Source organism: Pezoporus occidentalis, unplaced genomic scaffold (genome assembly GCF_034315485.1).
Source record: "Pezoporus occidentalis ecotype Australia unplaced genomic scaffold, CSIRO_AGI_Poc_V1 ctg9, whole genome shotgun sequence".
Taxonomy (NCBI): Eukaryota; Metazoa; Chordata; class Aves; order Psittaciformes; family Psittacidae; genus Pezoporus; species Pezoporus occidentalis.
Genome location: NW_026916262.1, coordinates 7,414,058 through 7,431,588, shown reverse-complemented (window position 1 = coordinate 7,431,588; position 17,531 = coordinate 7,414,058). Strand labels below are relative to the sequence as shown.

General features: G+C 39.7%; 1 protein-coding gene across 1 annotated transcript in view; it reads left to right on the top strand.

The window, feature by feature from the left end:
- Positions 1–4,363: 4,363 nt before the first annotated feature.
- LOC134156778 (pituitary tumor-transforming gene 1 protein-interacting protein-like) overlaps positions 4,364–17,531 on the top strand; it is a 30,166-nt gene continuing 16,998 nt past the window's right edge. Inside the window, exons 1-4 of the mRNA XM_062605122.1 lie at positions 4,364–4,524; positions 8,740–8,792; positions 13,374–13,482; positions 17,253–17,361. Coding sequence (XP_062461106.1) covers positions 4,407–4,524; positions 8,740–8,792; positions 13,374–13,482; positions 17,253–17,361 — 389 coding nt within the window. The 5' untranslated portion in view covers positions 4,364–4,406. The remainder of the gene's footprint in view (positions 4,525–8,739; positions 8,793–13,373; positions 13,483–17,252; positions 17,362–17,531) is intronic.

The following is a 17,531-nucleotide window of genomic DNA, read 5'->3' as shown; positions in this document are numbered from 1 at the left end:
ATCATGTCTGAATTTATTAAAACCATGTGACAGTCAGTTTAATCCCTGGTTTAATCTCAGGTTTGCCTGAAAGATGAAATTTGGCCATTGTATTTATAGCAGAATTGCAAAATCTGAAAGTATATCACTTCCCCTCTATACTTCATTGTTCTACTCCCTGCAAACATATACTGTCTATTTGCAGGACTGGAGCTAATCTGTTTATGATACCACTTCTAATTATTAGGATCACTAGGAGTCCTGTTTCAGTGAAGATTATTTTATAATAAAGGTACTTATTATAAACCAGAAGGTGGATATTGAACTGGAAGATCTAATTTTCTTTATTTGACCTTTAGAAATGGCCTGAAGTCATCATTTCCTCTATACAATGGTACTATTAATACTTTGAATTTAAAGAGCATAGTTGTAAGAGACATCTGAAAATGCTCTTAAGGATGACTATATGAAGGTGCACATTCTTATTCAGCAGATCTGCTCCCTGTAACTATTTAATCACAGTTAATACCCCACTTTAGTGAAGTACTAACCACACAAGTACCCTCTTGCATGAGTTCAACATGCAAAAGCCTTAATATGAAGCTAACATGCATTTAAGCTAGTCCTGCAACTGAGGGGGGGGGGGGGGAAGTGGTATTCCTTCTTTTTTTATTGGAATATTAGTTGTGTCCTCACAATTTCTCCTCTGCTGTGCCAGCACAGTAATTTGGTCCCCTGCTCGGTGACCCAGATAGGGTATCACTACCTAGCTGAAAAACAAACTTTCAGCTGCATCAGTTCACTATAGGACTGCAAAAATGTTTTTGCTCATATACCAGTGTTTGCTGGATGTACAAACAAGCATTCAGGGAGAGAGAAGCACAGACTTTTTGTGGGAACGCTGATCTAAGTAGTACCAAATTGCAACCTGAAGGCACTTTTATTCTCTGCCCAGCCACAAACTAACAAAACCCTTTTTGAACAATATAGTGATGGTGTAAAATGCCTTTTATGAGGGTCTATATCCATAAGCCCAACACAGCAAAAAAAAAGTGTCACTTTAATCACTTGCGTGACTTACCAGCTGAATTATTTACACATATTGTAATCAGGCAAGCTGGGTAAACTCATTCACAGTGATGAAGTAGTACTGTCATTAAGGGAATCAACCGACACACACACACTTTGTAACTCGTATGTCAGCTTTGAGATTATTGGTAATAATAAAAAATAAATCTGCTAACAAAAAGAAGACAAGGCTTCAGCCCAATCTGTTCTTGTTCAGCTACGTAATGAATGGCTTATTCAGCTGTTCTGTCACAAGGGAGGAGCTGGAGCAGAGATGAGGAAAGGGGCCAGAGCTGTTGCTGCAAATGTGTATGTGGAAACACTGTTCAAAACCCCAGGCAGCATCTACAGAGCTGGCAGAAAAATCCTTGTTATCATTTGAAATGAATATGGACTTACTGTAGAAAAAAAGCAAAATCTGTTTAAGTTCTGAGTTTTGTTTATAATATTAATGCATACTGCTTGTTCCAAACCCAGTTTCTTGGTAGATCACTTTTTCATGTCTTCTACACTCCATTTCCTGGGAATTTATGTCTGCTGAGGGAGTAGTTATCTAATCAGGGGAAAAAAGTGATTAATTACTGTAGGTATAACCGTTATTCCCCCCTCAGGAATAACAAAGCTGGGTCAGAGAAGGTGGATGTAACCATACTTCCAAAGGGCTCTCAGCAAATTCTTTTCTTTCCTCCCCTCTCTGATAACTGTTTGCTAAAGCTAATAGATACTTCCTTTAGAACAACCATGCTAGAAGCAACTCAAGGAAAAATCACAAACCCTGGCTTGGAATTTGAGCTGTTTTTGAAGAAGTTATTCTTCACCGAATACATAAAACTATCCAAAACTAAGATATAAAAAATTGGCTAGATTACTTCCCTTCTGCCTCAAACACAGTACATTTAATGAAAATCATGTGGAATATAACATCAGCTTTTGTGAAAAAGAAATGTAACAAGAACAGCTATATAAAGTCATTTCAAAGGGCACTTTTAGCTCAGTATCTGGCCTAAAATGGCAGTCAACAACAGATGCCTAAGGAAGAATGTCAGAATAAAGCAATCATATGATGCATCTTCCTTGGCAGTTGCACAGAGCTTCTGACAGTGTGGTTCAGAGACTTTCTGAACCAGAGGTGATATCATGGTATTTAATAATTGTTAACAGACATATAATGGAAAAAAAAATCATCTTTCTGGACTAATCTAAACTTTTAGCATCCTTAATATCCAAAGACAGAGCTTCACAATTTAGCTATACTTTAAGCACTTTATTTTCTTCTAAGTACTTTGTTTTTAATTTTCTACTTGACAATTGTGCTTAGTGCCCTCTAGACCTCGTTTTAGGAAAGGCAGTCATTCTGTGTCCACTTTTCTGTGTCACTCATGACTTTACACATCCCTGTCACGTCTCCTTAGCTATAGTCTATTGGATTGTAACTATCTATTTAAATCTCTGGGAGTCTTTGTCACTCATCCCCACGTCTTCACTATTCCAAGAGTACATTTCAAGTGACTCAAGAATACAGAGACAAGAAAAAAAGTGTTTCAGAGCATAAAGATTTACAGACTTGAACATGTGGCAAAACCTGGTCTTCAGATGTCCCTGCTCATTGCAGAAGGGGGGTGGAACTTGATGACCTTTAGAAGTCCCTTCCAACCCAAAACCAAACCGTTCATGATTCTATGACTCATCCAGATGAAGAAGGCTGAAGTAGTAAGTCTGAATTGTCATACATTAAGCACAGGTAAAAACATCTTTGTTTCCATACGCCTCATATACCCACACTTTGGCTTTATTTTTCTCACACTGAAGGCTAAATCCGAAGACAGTATAGGCAAAATTAAATGTACATAACTTTTTAATGCACAGGTTGAAACTTAAATTTAAGGTAAAGGCACCTTCCAACCAGCTCCTTCTGAACCACCAAATCTCTCAAAGAGCCATCCTAGTGCGGTATAGTACTCTGTCAGCTTTGAAGGCCAACAGCCTTAGGACCAAGAACCAAGACTCAGATTTGTTCCCTTTAATTTTACACACTGGCCTAAGTCTCCAGAGTTACTAGCAGTCATCTTCATTCCCCCCAGACTCTTTCCTGGAGCTACTCATCTCTTACCATGAGTGGGATTTTAGGCACGTTAATCTCTGCAGTGCAGTGAATCAAGTGTCTAAAGTTAGATAGGATGGTAAGGTCAAGCACTGTGAAGAACATCCACTGTATTCCTTGTTAAGGCTCAAGTGCATTTGTGGGAGATCTGCTCTCTCTATGCCCACAAACTAATAAAAGTAGTCTAAACACTGCCATGATTGAGATGGAAGGTCACAAGTGACTGGAGTCACTGCTGTCTGAAACAGTGCCATACTGGGAGGAGTGTTCACTTCCTACTTAAGGCACAGTCATTCAGCACTAAAAAAGAACTCTGTTGATTGCCCAGTATCAAATTTCCCATATCTGAACACAATCACAGAGAAGCTAACAAAGTTCAGCTACAGGATCATTTAATTAGAGCTAGGTTGGCTGCCAAGGCATGGCAAGGTATCTCATTTCACTGGTCATGAAGGACTTGATTCAGTTCCTAAGTACTGCTGTTTAGGGCCATTAAGATGCCCAAGTTTCCCAGGTGTCCTTACCCTGCCCTTTTAGAGGGTTTGGGGTGTTTCTTCCGTTCATGTGTTGTACCTTGCAGCCGTCTGGGTTTTTGTATACCCCTGGGCAGTGCAAAAAGAGGTGGGTCACTGTGGGAAAACAACAATCTTTGGGGATCTCATGGCAAGTTCTTGCATTTGTCTCAATCACTTTATTCCTTTCTCTGGCCTTTGCTGGCCCTGTTGGCTTTGACAGCCTGCTGGCCATCCTCACTGAAAACCACCACCAGCAATCAGGAGACAGTGCAAGGGCTCCTCACCACCTCCCTGCCCTCACAGGAACTGGAGAAGTCCACACAGCAAAGAAAGGAAAAAAAGAAGGTCAAAGCCAAAGAACAATAAGCATCGGGGGAGCCGGAATTGGCCTGTGTATCACAGAGCTGAGCACACAAACGGCTGTGACCCTCTGCCACAGCTCGGGCCTCGTACAGGTGCGCCAAAGGGACGCAGGCAGCGCAGGCACGGCCAGCGCGGGCCGCACGCACCGGGAGCTCCCGGGAAGTCAAACATCCCGCTCCAGGAGCCTGCGGGGCCAGGACCCTGCCCCAAAGCCCCAGCCCAGCTCAGCCCCGCGCGGCAGCGGACTGCATCAGCCCACCACACGCTCTGACTCAACCCCTTCCCTTCCCTTACCCGGCCCCGCCCCGTTGGCGGCCATCGGCGCCTGCGCGGGGTTGGGTGCTGACAGGAGTCCGGCCGCTGCCGTACTGTGGTCGGTGATGGAGGAGCGGCGGTGGTTGTTGTCGTTGTGGCTCCAGAGCTTGGCGTTGTTGTGGGGCCCAGCCAGCATAGGGCTGGCGCAGCTCAGCACCACGGCTCCGCCAGCACCAGCACAGGGTAAGGAGGGGCGGGGGGCAGAGGGGCAAGGGGAGCTGTTCCCTTCCTCCCAAAGGAGGGGCTTGCCCGCGGGTGCGAGCTGTGGGGCCTTCCCGGGGAAGGGCGCTGTGTGGAACAGGGCTGTGGGGTGCACGGCGGGAGGGAGGCAGGTGCTCGCCCCGAGGTCTGCAGGTGCCGAGCGTCTCCTGGAGGGCTGGTGGAGCTCGGGGGCTTGCCGCGGCCCGGCGCAGGCTGGTTCCGGTACTTCGGCTGCACTTCTTCCCCGGCTCCAGTGGAACGGGGCCTGCAGCCTCCTGCCCAGGGGCTGGCTCGAGCCTCTACCGAGGGAAGTGCGATGGCACTGGGGTTTGTGCTGCCGGCCGGCCTGCAGGGCCGTGGGGTTATCGGGGGGTTTTGTTGCAAGGAGACGGCAATCGCCTAGGCTTTCTGGGGTCTGAGTGGTTGCGAGGAATGTGGTTTGAAAGGAGAAGCCGACAGAAATTCTCATGCCATCCTGCTTGTGCTGTTGGGATCGCTTATCTCATAGCTGCTTTTGGAAAGCTGTTGGTGAAGCTCATCCTCAAATCTGATTGCTATTAACGCTTGCGGCCAGAAAGGGGCACATTAGGTTAGTTTGCATTAAATTAGGATACATCAAGTACTTCTAAACACACCTTGACACGTGTGTGTAGAGTACAATTTGAGGTGGTTGGTTTCTTTCATGGAAAGGTTTATACTTGAAAAGAAAGTATGGAACTCTGTGAGGCAACTGACATGAAGCAGAAGAGAAAGGAAGTGGTCAGTGTTTCTCAACTTAAGAAAGAACAAAAGGTAGACCTGCTAATACCTGCAAGTTAATCATTTTTTTTCTAGTAGTCCTGAGAAATATAAATGAAACAAGAGTTTTTCTTACGGATTCCCTATGAAAGAAGTTTTCACATATTCTTACGTGAGTTTAGGAATTTGCTTACAACACAAAGTTGATTCTTGATATGAAGAAGGATCATGGTGATATACAGGAAGATGTGAGTGACCTTTGAGGAATAAATACTAGAAAAAAGGTTAAAGCGAAAAATAAAAGATTGTTATGCCACATGACTAGTATCATTTTAACATTATAACAGCTGGGGGGAAAAAGTAGGGAGGTATGCTTGATGACTGTCAAATGCATAGCAGTTGCTGGAGTGATGCCCTCCTGAAGAGAAGGTTGGCAGTTTTATGGTAGTTTTTCCAAGGTTGTTGGACCTTGTATGCCATCCTGATAAATACTCCACAAGTTCAGCAGCTGTGCTTAACAGGGCTGGACTGACACAAATCAGGGCTACAAAGGGTGCATTAATCCCTATTTCAGAAAATACCAGGAAGAGTATTGCTTTTATTGCTGGAGCAGAAGGAAGGTTGAGGAAGATAAGTGCTCTTATACCGGTGGTGGGGAACAACTCTTTAAGTTGAAGAACAGTGTTGTCCTGAGAATGGGGGCAGAGAACAAACAAATTAAGCTTATTCATGGCTAATTCATTTTAGGTGTTGAAAGGTTCCCAGCCCTTCTCTCTGATCTTAAGGTTGTATGGCAGTTGTCAGTCCTTAGTGTGTGTTGGTATAGAGCCTTGTTTTTCTTAAAAACATTAAATCTATTCTATGCACAAATACTTATTGGAAAGGGGAGAGGGGGATAAAGCTGTTTTTTAAACAATTTTGTTTTTGAAACAAAATTGTCAGCTTTATTCTATTTTACCTGTATTTTGTTCTGTATTTTGTGCATTGTTACCTTGGTCCATGAGTATGTCTCCTAGAAAGTGAGATCAATCAGAACTTAGTACAGTTCCTGTAGGTGTGGGCAGTGTTCTAACTATAATTAAAACAAGTGCATGAACAATAATAGCTTTTTCTTATCTTGTAAGAATGTGATCTTCATACGGCTAGAGTTCACTACATACAAGATGTTACACTGAACTATTTTGGTAAAAATTACACTTATCAAAATAATGTTTCCAGTACTTGGTACTTCAAAATTATTTCTCATTTTGTTGCATGTTAGGTGATTAAAGCTGATGATATATGCTGGTATAAAAAGAATGACTATGTTTTATAAAGGCTGTTTAAAGTGCAGTGTGAATTACTGTTGGTAGTGGTGCTGTGGCTTATATTAATTTTTTTTTTTCCCCTATAAAGATGATACAGTAGTCCCTTGAGATACTAGAGGGAGACTGTGAACTTGATATCTGTTTGTATAAAACAGAACAAAACAAACAACCCAAATCAAAGTTGTTTTTGTTTAATGTCAGAGGGGTGTTTGGGTTTTTCTTCTTGTTCGGTTTGAGAGGTGTTTTCTTGTGTCTTCTGCTCTTGTGGGGAACACTGTAACTGGTGGGAAATTTATATAGCTTTAAGTTACGTGACCCAGAGAGACACATAATATAGAATGAATTTTTTTCTTTTCATCATCTGTAGTAATGTTAGATTTTGTAACAGCAGTACATAAAGATGTTATGATTTTTGAGAGATGTTGTGATGATGTATTTCAAAATATTTTCAGCCTTATGCTCTGCTTTAGAATAACTATAAATAACAGGAGTGTAATTTTTTTTATCATTTAAGTCCTGTTCTTTTGGTATATGCCAGTATAAGTTAGCTGCTTTAATATGTCAATAGGAAGATGACAAACTGCATGGAAAACTTGTGAGATTACCCTCTTTGGTAAGAATCTAAGGCACATTCCATTTTTGCACATTGCTGTAGACTGATCAGTTACTGAAAATATAACCTAACCCAGGTTTTTAGAAGTCCTTGGTGTACTTGCATGCTTCTCACAGTACCTCACTAATTCATGTTCAGAAAGCTGTTTTGTTTAGGTATTTTAAATACTAAAAATACAATGAAGTATTTTTGTAATAAGCATGATGGTACTCCATGTGGAATAATCCCATTTGAATTTTTTTTTTTTTTTTAGTTTACACTCTTTCTGAGCCTGTTTTTCATGGTTTGGTTTGGTTTGTTTTCCCATGAATTGATACCTAAGCCTTGCACTTAGATTGTTTCTCAGTTATTGATACTGGATACAATGTTCACTAGTACCAGATAAACTAGTTAGTGTTTTCTTCTATATGGATATATTAATTAAAGATAAATATAAATAAAATAGATTTAATGTTAAGAATTAGCACCAGAAAGGCGTAACATTGAAATATGGAAAGAAAGTATTGAAATATGTAGTTGTCTCAAAACATGCAAATAATTAAGCTCAAATTGATAACTGCTTGTGACTAATGCAGTTATTCATTAAAAGTAGAATTGGATTCCTAGTTTGGAGATATTTTCCTGTCATATATGGAAATAATAAAAAATGGGTTTCATTAAATAGTATTCTGTGTGATGATAGGATCTATAATTACTGAAGAAAAATACAGGTTCAGGCCTGGAGAGGTGAATCCCCCTCATCTGTCGAGACTATGGCCTGAACGTGGTTCTGTGGGCAACAGATTGTGTCTCCATTGTGGATAAAAAAGAATGGCCTTAAGACAGTAAGCATGCAGTAATTCTAAAAGTCATAGCCTTTGGCTGGAATCCTCTGGGAACGTGAACACCAGTAAGTTTTTTTTTTGCTTTTTTTTAGGATATGAAGTGTTTTTTAAAAACCAAAGAAAATATGATTAAAGTCCTTCTGCATCACATGGCTCTTCAGATTGTTGTTGGTATTCTTGTTGACCTTTTACAAAAAGTAACTATGTTCTATGTTTGCAAATTTTTTACTTAAAATCATATTACTTGTAGAGCTTTATCTTTAAAAAACTTCTCTTCCCCCCCACCAAAAGAGGTTCATGGAACAAGGACCAACCATAAGCAAGGGTCAGCTTTTGCTAGGCTTCCAAAGCTGCAAAGCTCAGAATGTTCTCAGAATTGACGGGTAAAAGTCTTGGAACTTCAGCAGACATACAGCGAGACTCTTGGGTTGTATCTCCTATGTTGTCCTTAGAAAAAGCAAACTGAAGTTGAAGGTAAGCTTGAATTGTTTCCCTAACTATGTCCGAGGTCAGATTTAAATGCTTTGTATCTCTGTTTGCTACAGTTCTCCTGGAATGGAATTGCCGAACTTTCATTACTTCAGACAAGACTCTTGCTTATATCTAGAAAAAGGGGGAAAAAAAAAAAAGGAAAAGGCTAAATATTGCTAAATGTTTGACATTACTGAGAAAAAAATATAACCTGTGTGTTGTTTTTTTTTTTTCTTTTTCCTAGCATGTTCAGAGTTTTCCCAGAAGTCCTGTGAAGAATGTTTAAAAAATGTTTCAGTAAGTTTTTTAACATCCTTTTTTGATTGGGAATTTGGTAGATATTTTTTCCCCTTGGTGTGAAATCAAATTGCTACAGTTTGGTTGGTTGGTGGGGGTTTTGACTTGTCTTTAATCGTGAATCTAGTCAAACTGACCATAGGAAGAGGAAGTCAAGATCAGTTAGTTGTAATATCTGTTCTTATTTAACTGGCGGAGTCAACTTCCCCTCTGTCACACTCGATGCCAGTGTGCTTTTACTTTGCCAAGGTTGCTCTGTGACTTGGTTGCTCAGGGTATTTTTCTGCTTTGTCTGGAGAAGACAGACAGTGTAGAATCCAGTTTTGGTGTGTTCAGTACTTTCAATAGTTCAACTGAGCCGGTTGACATTGCTGCTGGTTTAGACTCATCCTTGTTTTGCAAACAGCACTTAATTCCATCTTATAAAAGGGTCGGACTGAATGTTAATGTGGCTAAAATGCCTTGCATTGCTTGCATGCTGAATAGGAGATTTGGGAATTTAAAGTAAATTACCTAGAAATGCCTTTCTCTGGAGATGCCCCAGGCAATGTGTTTAACTGAGGCAGACTGGATCAGTGATTAGTAGATGTTCAGACCTGTTGGCCTTTCCACTGACTACATCAGACTGTAAATGCTTAAGACTGCCATGTGAGGTCACTGTTTTGGCGGCAAAGTCTTTAGATTTCCAGTGAGACTGCAATAAGGCAGATGTTTAAAGCAACAGGATTTATTTCTCCGTCCTTTGTTGAAAACCTTTTTAGCTCTACAGGAAGGTTTGCAATAACTGTGCATAAGGTGTCTGTCCCGGCAGAGCAGAAGGAACTCCCATATTTAAAGTGAGAGATTGTTTGTAACTTCAGATGTCACTGAAAAGAAACATTTCATGAATCTTTAAGTTACGTAAGTTACTGCAAAACTTTTATCACTAGGGAAAATTGAGAAATATCTGAACTTAACTTTTTTTTATGCTTAAGCATATTTTGGCTTTTTAAGGGAAAAACATGAATTGGTTTGTATTGATGTGGTTATTGTGTGTTGTCAGACTTGTATATTAGTTGTCGTAAGCATGGCATTGTATAAATAACTCTTTATCTTCCAAAATATAAAGTAGGAAATAGAAAGTATGGGACATTAAAGATTTAATATACAGCACTACCACTGGTGTGACTGTCACTTCAAATAAGTGCTGCCACAGAACATGAGTACAGCTTTTACTTACCTTAGAACTATGTGTTCACCTTGTGAGAGAAATAAATCCTTTAGCTGTGTTTGTATACTGAAGACACTAGTGGAGTTATAGATACATTATTTTCAGAATCTGTCAAACCAGTGATAGTGTCCAAGCTTTTCTGGGTGACAGAATGATGGATGACTCAGGGTAACTGCCTCAATAGCATCAGTGTTAAGCTTGGAGAAAGGAGTTCAGACTTGATTCAAACAATTAAAGAAAAACAAAAAAAACAAAAAAACCTACAGAACAAAGCCATGAACATTTATGTGAGCAACACAAAAGCACCAGAAAGCTGAAATTACTTAATTGCTTCAGTAGGAAAAAAAAAAATCAGCTTTTCATATTGTTGTTAATATAGCAGCAGATAAAAATGAGAATGAAACATTTAGTGAATAGATAAAACCAGCTCCAAACAAACCCTAAAATGTAGTAATTTAGTTCACTTAAATAGAATTATAATTTGAAATCATGTAGGCAATTATATGATGAAGGAATATAGCTAATTTTGTGAAGGAAAACTGGGGATAAAACACTTGTGTACACCTATGTGATTATAGAGGAAAAAGTATTCTGTGTTCATGGAGACAAACCAGGAGATACTTACACTGTTTATGCTTTGGTAGTTCAGAAAAGTTTATTTGCCAGTTTTCCCCTGGGGCTTGACCTTGCTTTACCTCCCCCTGGGGTGTCTTCCTTACTGTTTTAGAGTTATTAACACAGCATAGGTAACATTGATGCACTATTATATTTGCCATTGTCTGCATGTGAGGACCTATGGCCTATCGACCAAGGCTAGCAGCCATCACATTGGCTCCCATATGTCATTCATTGTGAGCTCTCTTCAGTGCCTCTCTTCATTAGAGTGGTGATCAACACTTCCTTTTCTTTGGTGATCTACCACCCATCTGATGATTTAACAGATTCCAGCTGCTGGGCCAATTTGTTGTCACTTTCTATACAATCTGGAGGTTCCCATTCTACTTTTCCTGTGGGACTGAGAGCTCCAATAAGTTGCTCTGCCCTTGCCACGCTCTTAGCTGATTCATTGGCCTTTCAGTTTCCTTTTATTACCTCTGCCTGTCTGTTCTGGTGAGTTTCACAGTATATAATTGCAACTTCTTTAGGCTTCTGTACAGCTTGTAATAAATCTAAACTTTCATGTCTGTATTTGATAGGGGATGCTTGTGATAACAGTTTTCATTATTTCTCAGTAGCCCCGTGGGTATGGACTACACCAAAGGCATATTTTGAGTCAGCATAAATATTCACACATTTTATCTGCTGATAATTCAAGAGCATGTGTCAGAGCTATTGATTCAGACTTTTGTGCCAAGTTGTTAGAAGGCAGTGCTCAGGTTTCCACATCCTTGTGCAGCATCATTGTGGCATATCCAGCTCTCTTTTCTCCATTTATCATAAAATCGTTTCCATCCGTATGTAATTTCAGGTCTGCATGGGTTACAGGCGTATCCCTCAAGTAAGGCTGGCTGGAATGCACTTATTCATGACTTGTAAACAATCATGCTCGGATTCTTTTTTGCTAGCATGTAATATACCTGGAGGAATCAGGGCCAGTGATGTCAAAATCACAAAATCTTGTGTGATAAGCACTGCCTGGTTATTGAGCTAATCTGATAGGTGAAATCCAGTGATGTCTGTTTTGATCAAAACCTGCCAGCACTGCATGCAGTACCACTACTGTGATAGACTGTCACAATGTTACCTTCTGGGGCTACTTTCATTAGCAGCACCACAGCCACTGCTCTGAAACAGGTTGGCCATCTGTTGCCTAGTTCATCCATTTGTTTAGAAAAATATGTTACTGGCCTCTTATTTGATCCCAAAGTCTGAGTTAACATTCCCAGAGCCATGTGTTGCTGCTCTTGTGTGTATAAAAAGAAAGATTTCATCATATTGGGCAGTTCCAGGGCTGGAGCTTTCACTAATGCAATCTTAAGGCTGTGGAAACTTTTTTGGCGCTCTGGGAAGCACGTTAGGATTTCTTCAGGGTAATGGTTTGGCCATTAGGCTAAAATTGACTAGATTCTGCACCAGCCTGCATTTCCCAAGAAGTCTTTCAGTTCCTTTCTTGACTTGGGAGGGGTGCTATTTGTCAAATGGCTTTTTTTCCATCTGTGCTCAGTGCCGAAGTTCCTTGGGAAATCTCAAAACCCAAATAGGTAACCTCTTTCTTCACCAACAGAGCGTTTTTTGGTGCCCCATGTTACCCAGTCAATCCCAGAAAGCTGAGCATATCTATTGTAGTTGCTCTGCATTCTGCTTCTGTTCTGGCCCACAGCAACAGATCATTCACATATTGTAACAAGGTAACAGAAGGGTTCTGTCTTGCCATTATTCTAATTATTTGGCTAGTACATTACCAAACAGGGTTGGACTATTCTTGGGGCAGCACAGTCCAGCAGAATTGCACTTTTCTTCCAGTGGCTGGACTTTCCCTTTCAAAGGTGATTGTCTGGCTATTGTCTTCCAAAGGGATATGAAAGAAAGCATCTTTTAAGTCCAGAACTGTATAATGCTGATGATATTCAAGTAATGCTGATAACAGTGTATAGGGATTAGGCACCACCAGGTGTACATCAACTGTTATTTTACTAATTTCTCCTTAAGTTCTGGACTAACCCCTGAACTAACCAGTATTCTTGAGTTTGTGGCTTCCTTACTGGTAGTATGGGGTATTGTTCTCTGATTGGCATTTTTGTAACAAACCATACTGCATAAAGGTATTTATCAGGGTTCCAACCCCACCTTGGCCTCTGGATTTAAAGGGTACTGTTTCTTTCTTACTGGCTGAGATTCTGCAATTAGATTTAACAGGTGCCACATTCTTTGCTCATTCCGGTGTCTTCAAAGCCCACACCAAGGGACTTAGAACATTCAAGATTTCATCTGAGATTCTGTGGCTTCCTTCTTTCCTTCAGTCAGTAAGCACAGTTGGACTTTCCGTGCTTTTTTTTTGTGGTGCATGCAGCTGAATAGACTTACCAGGGAAGGTCAGTTGAGCCTCTGGTTTGCATGACAACTCTTCTCCCAAAAGCAGTAAGGGGCATTCTGGCATATACAAAAATTCATGTACTAAAGTGGTATCTCCTATAGTGCGCTCCATGAATTTGTTAGAAAAGTCTCAATGTCTGCTTTCCCATGACTCTAGTGATTGGCATATGTAATTTACTTAAAGGTCCTTTACAGTTAGTCACTACTGAATAAGCAGTTCCTCTCTATATTAAAATATATCTTCACAGTGTTGTACTGTGTCAGGGGAAAGGAGCACTAAATTGTAAACTGGTTTTGAAGATGAATAATTTGGGTTGTTTTTTGTTTCTTTTGCACAGTGCCTTTGGTGTTACACCAACAACACTTGTATTGATTACCCTGTAAGAAGCATTCTTCCACCATCTTCATTATGTTCTCTCTCAAATGCTCGATGGGGAGTTTGCTGGAGTAGGTACTAATTTTACTTTTGCTGTAGAGAATGATTTAAGAGTATGATTAAAATAAGCCTACTGCTTCTAGGACTGTTTCCTGATAATTTATTTGGAGGGGTGAGGGGACAATGGTCTTTAATCTTCTGGATTTACAGTCATTGTTAAGGGTTCTTTGTGAACAGCCAGTATAGTTATGTTGGTCCAATGACTTTAAAACATTCACTATACAGTGAAGTTCTGTTGATAGTGAGGTGTAGGCTGGGAACAAGTGATGTTGGAATGTCCTGAGTATTTTATGCATGTAGTCAGGGTTCACCTGTTTCTTAATCCATACTTCTCAGTTACAGAGAAATAAGGTCATTCCCTGTTGACAAAAGGTGACTATTCTTTCTTTTTTAAAAAATTCTTCAAATATTGACTGGTATGACTGGGTCCACAATTTTTATAGTATATTCCAGTGGCAGCAGTGAACCAGTAGTACCGCATCATTTAATTGCTCTTAGATTTCCTTTTACTTTACATGTTGTGTTACAAAATACACTGTGGAGCATATGCTGCCATTGGGGTGAAATCTTTGGTGCTATTTTTGCAATACCATTTATGCAGTTCTAAATTCGAACAAGACTGGAATAGAGAACAAATAAGACATTGGAAAACTTGTCATAAGAGTATGTCTTCAGTCCAGCAAAGCAGAGGCTTGCTGTTTTCCATGTATTTGCTTATGAACACCAGGATGATAAATGGCAAAAACCAAGTGGGGGTGAACTGTCAGTGACCATTAACTATAAATTAGGAGAATGTTATCACACATAGAGCAGTGAAATTACACAGTAGTCTAAATTAGAGTAGCAGAGGTAGAAGAGTGCTATTGAAATGGAGCATGCAAATTTGAATGCTACCACTTGTAGTCCCTGTTTGCAGGGATTATATGATTGGTAAAGTTCTCCTGTACTGTCCAATCCTTTGCCCTTTAGTAGAAGGGTGCTATGCTTTGTTCTGTAAGATAAAGCATTTATGCTTAGACTTCTGGAGTTTTCCTAGACCTTCAGAAGGTATAGCATTTCATTGATAAGGCATGCTTCTAAGGAAATCAGGCTTTCAATATTGTAGTAAATGCTGTTGGTGTGAAATGTTACAAAACTTTTTTCTGGAAGTGTGGTACCCACACAGTTGCTTGCTCAGTCCCTCCCCTGACCCTAGTGGGGTGTGGGAAGAAAACAGAACAAAAGCAATAAAACTCATGGATATTGAGAGAAAGGCAGTTTAATAGGGGAAGGAAAAAAGTAGGGGAAGGGGAAGTGCAAAGGAAATTGTTTACAACCTCCCACAGGTGGACTGGTGGCCAGCCAGTCCCTAAACAATAGTCACCTTGGAAGCCAAATACCACCTCCACTTATTTTTCCTTTAGCCAGAATTTTGTTGCTGATCATGGTATTATATGGTGTGGAATACTCCTTTGCCAGTTTGGGTCAGCTGTTCTTGCAGTGTCCCCTCCTGACCTCTCCAGTCTCTTGCCCCTAACTGCAGCCCTACTCACTGAGGGGGAGAAGAGAAAATCTTGATGCTCTTCAAGCCTGTTCAGCAACAGCTGAAACAGGTGTTTTTTCAGTGCTGTTTTAGACAGAAATCCAAAGCACAGCATCATACCAGCTGCTATAGAGAAAATTAACTCAGCTACACTCAGTACAGAAATGCATGTCCTTTTGCAAAGCAGCAATGACCAGTATCTACCGAAACAAAGGGGGTTCCTGATAGTTTACTCCTGCTATAGAAAAGGAGGCTTCTACCTTGGGCTCCATTTGTGTTGCTGGGTTGAATGTGGCTTAAACACAGAATGAAAACTTCATAATTGAGCACATTCTAAGCAAAAAATTGAAGTGGAAAAAGAAAAAAAGACCCTTCAGAACCAAAACAACAACAACCCCCACCAGATCTGCATTTCCTTAATATATTTTTTACAAGTTATATGCAGCAGCATACCATGGGGATATATATATATTCGTACTGAGATTGTCCCCTTTGGACATGGCAGAAAAATTAATTACCAGATGAGTGCAGTGGTGGTGGTTTTTTCTTTTTGCAAATAAAATGGAGGTGAGTATTGGCTCAGTGTTGCTAAGATGAAGGTGAATATTGCAGCTTTCAGAAAACGTCAGAAACATGACTGGCTTCCAGTTACTATTTTATATCAAATAAGACATGTTGACAGATTATTAATCAGCAGTGAAGAAAAAAGAATGGTATGGAAACACCATAATGAAGTAGTTTAATTGTATTGTTTTTCATGAATAATAAGCAGATGAGATAGTGGAGACAGGAACACAGAAAATTGATAATCATCTTCTGCACTTTATTAATAGGGTCAAAGTATTTTTGTGGTTCAATTAAATAGTATACTTTAAAAAATGAAATGGCAATCAAACCTATTTTTCATTTTTACTTCATTGAATGAAGTTTATTTAATTGCTTATAACTTGTAGGGGAGTAGAAGAAGGAGAAATATGGCATAGTGAAATGTGTTACTTTCAGAATTGACATGTTCAGAATTGTGTGTTGTAACTAGAAACTATGTATTAATCTGTTTTATAAACTGGTACCCAGTAAACTATAAAACAGAAGCAAAAATATTTGTTGAGATCTAATCTGTAGCGAGATCTAATCTTTAACAAGATCTGTGAAGGACATGCCTTGGCCGGAAATGAGTTGGTGAGATCTGTAAAGAGGTAACAGACTCTTTGACTTGTGCATGTGATCAGAGAGGGCAGACCCTCTGAATCTCACTTGCTAAATTTGACTGTCTTATCACTATAGAACCCTAAAGCAGTAAAAAGTATGTGCGCAGCTGCCTTTGTATTACTACAGCAGCATGAAGCTGCTGAATCTGACCATTCAGAGGGATTTATGTTGGAGAAGGGAGAAGAGACAGCTTCCCTGTCACTTCCCTCATGCTTTAAAATATGTAGTGTGAGGTATGTGTGCCAAGAGGTGTTTAGTTTTTCTTACCACTGTTGTTCCAACTTCCCTGGATGATTTCATTTTGTTCTTTGTTGGGTCCTTTAAATAGCTTCTCAGAGTTGTCTCTATAGCTTTGCTTATGTCATCCCTGTTTGCTTTCTTCTTGGGCCTCACTCGAGGACATGATTATTTTTTCTTTTTTTCTTTTTTTAATAAATGCAGTCCCTTGAATGCTGGTTTAGACCAGCTATGGTTGTTATAGTGTATGCTATTAAAATAATACCCCCCCATCCATTTGTTAATTGCTTGTTGAACATAAAAGATGACTCTCTTTGGATATAGAAGATGACTTGCAAATTTTTATGAAGAGTTTTATATTGTCTCCTTCAAATTGTCTGATGTTGTAATCTTAATTTCATTTTACTCTGTGTAACTGCGGCAGGTAATGTGTATATATATACATCTGCATCTATATGACTTTACAAACTTTTTTTGTTCGTGCTGCACATTGGCTAAGGTCATGACTGGGAGGTCTGAACTGCGGAATCACACCAGTAGATATATAACCTATGAAGTATTATTACAGGATGACTTTTAATAACTTGGTATATGTAAAGAGCAATTTTATGTAATGTCTTTTCAGTGCTGTTATGCATAGTAGCAAAATTAAAATGTGGTATGCTGAGCTTTAGCTGGGGTAGTTTCACAGAATTGTGGGTTTGACTTTTTTAATGCAGAGATTTAAAATGCTTGGGAAAGAAGGGAAGGATTATTAGAAAGACAAATGTTATTGCTGGAGTCTAACAAGTTGAATATATTCCTGTTTTTCAGTAAACTTTGAGGCTTTAATTATTGCCATAGCTGTAGTAGCTGGGCTCATTCTGGTGTCCGTAGCAGTCTGTTGCTGTTACTGCTGTTACTGCAGAAGGCGTTCCAGGAGGTAAACACATATATTTGTTTCCTTTACTAACTGCGGGTACTGGTCTTCCTTAGCTACCTACAAGATTTACTCTCAAATATGCTAAGAATCTTTTAATTTGGAAATGACTGAAAGACCAAAGTGACATTTTTGGTCACTTTGCTTTATTTGAGAAAACAAAAAAGGAGGTG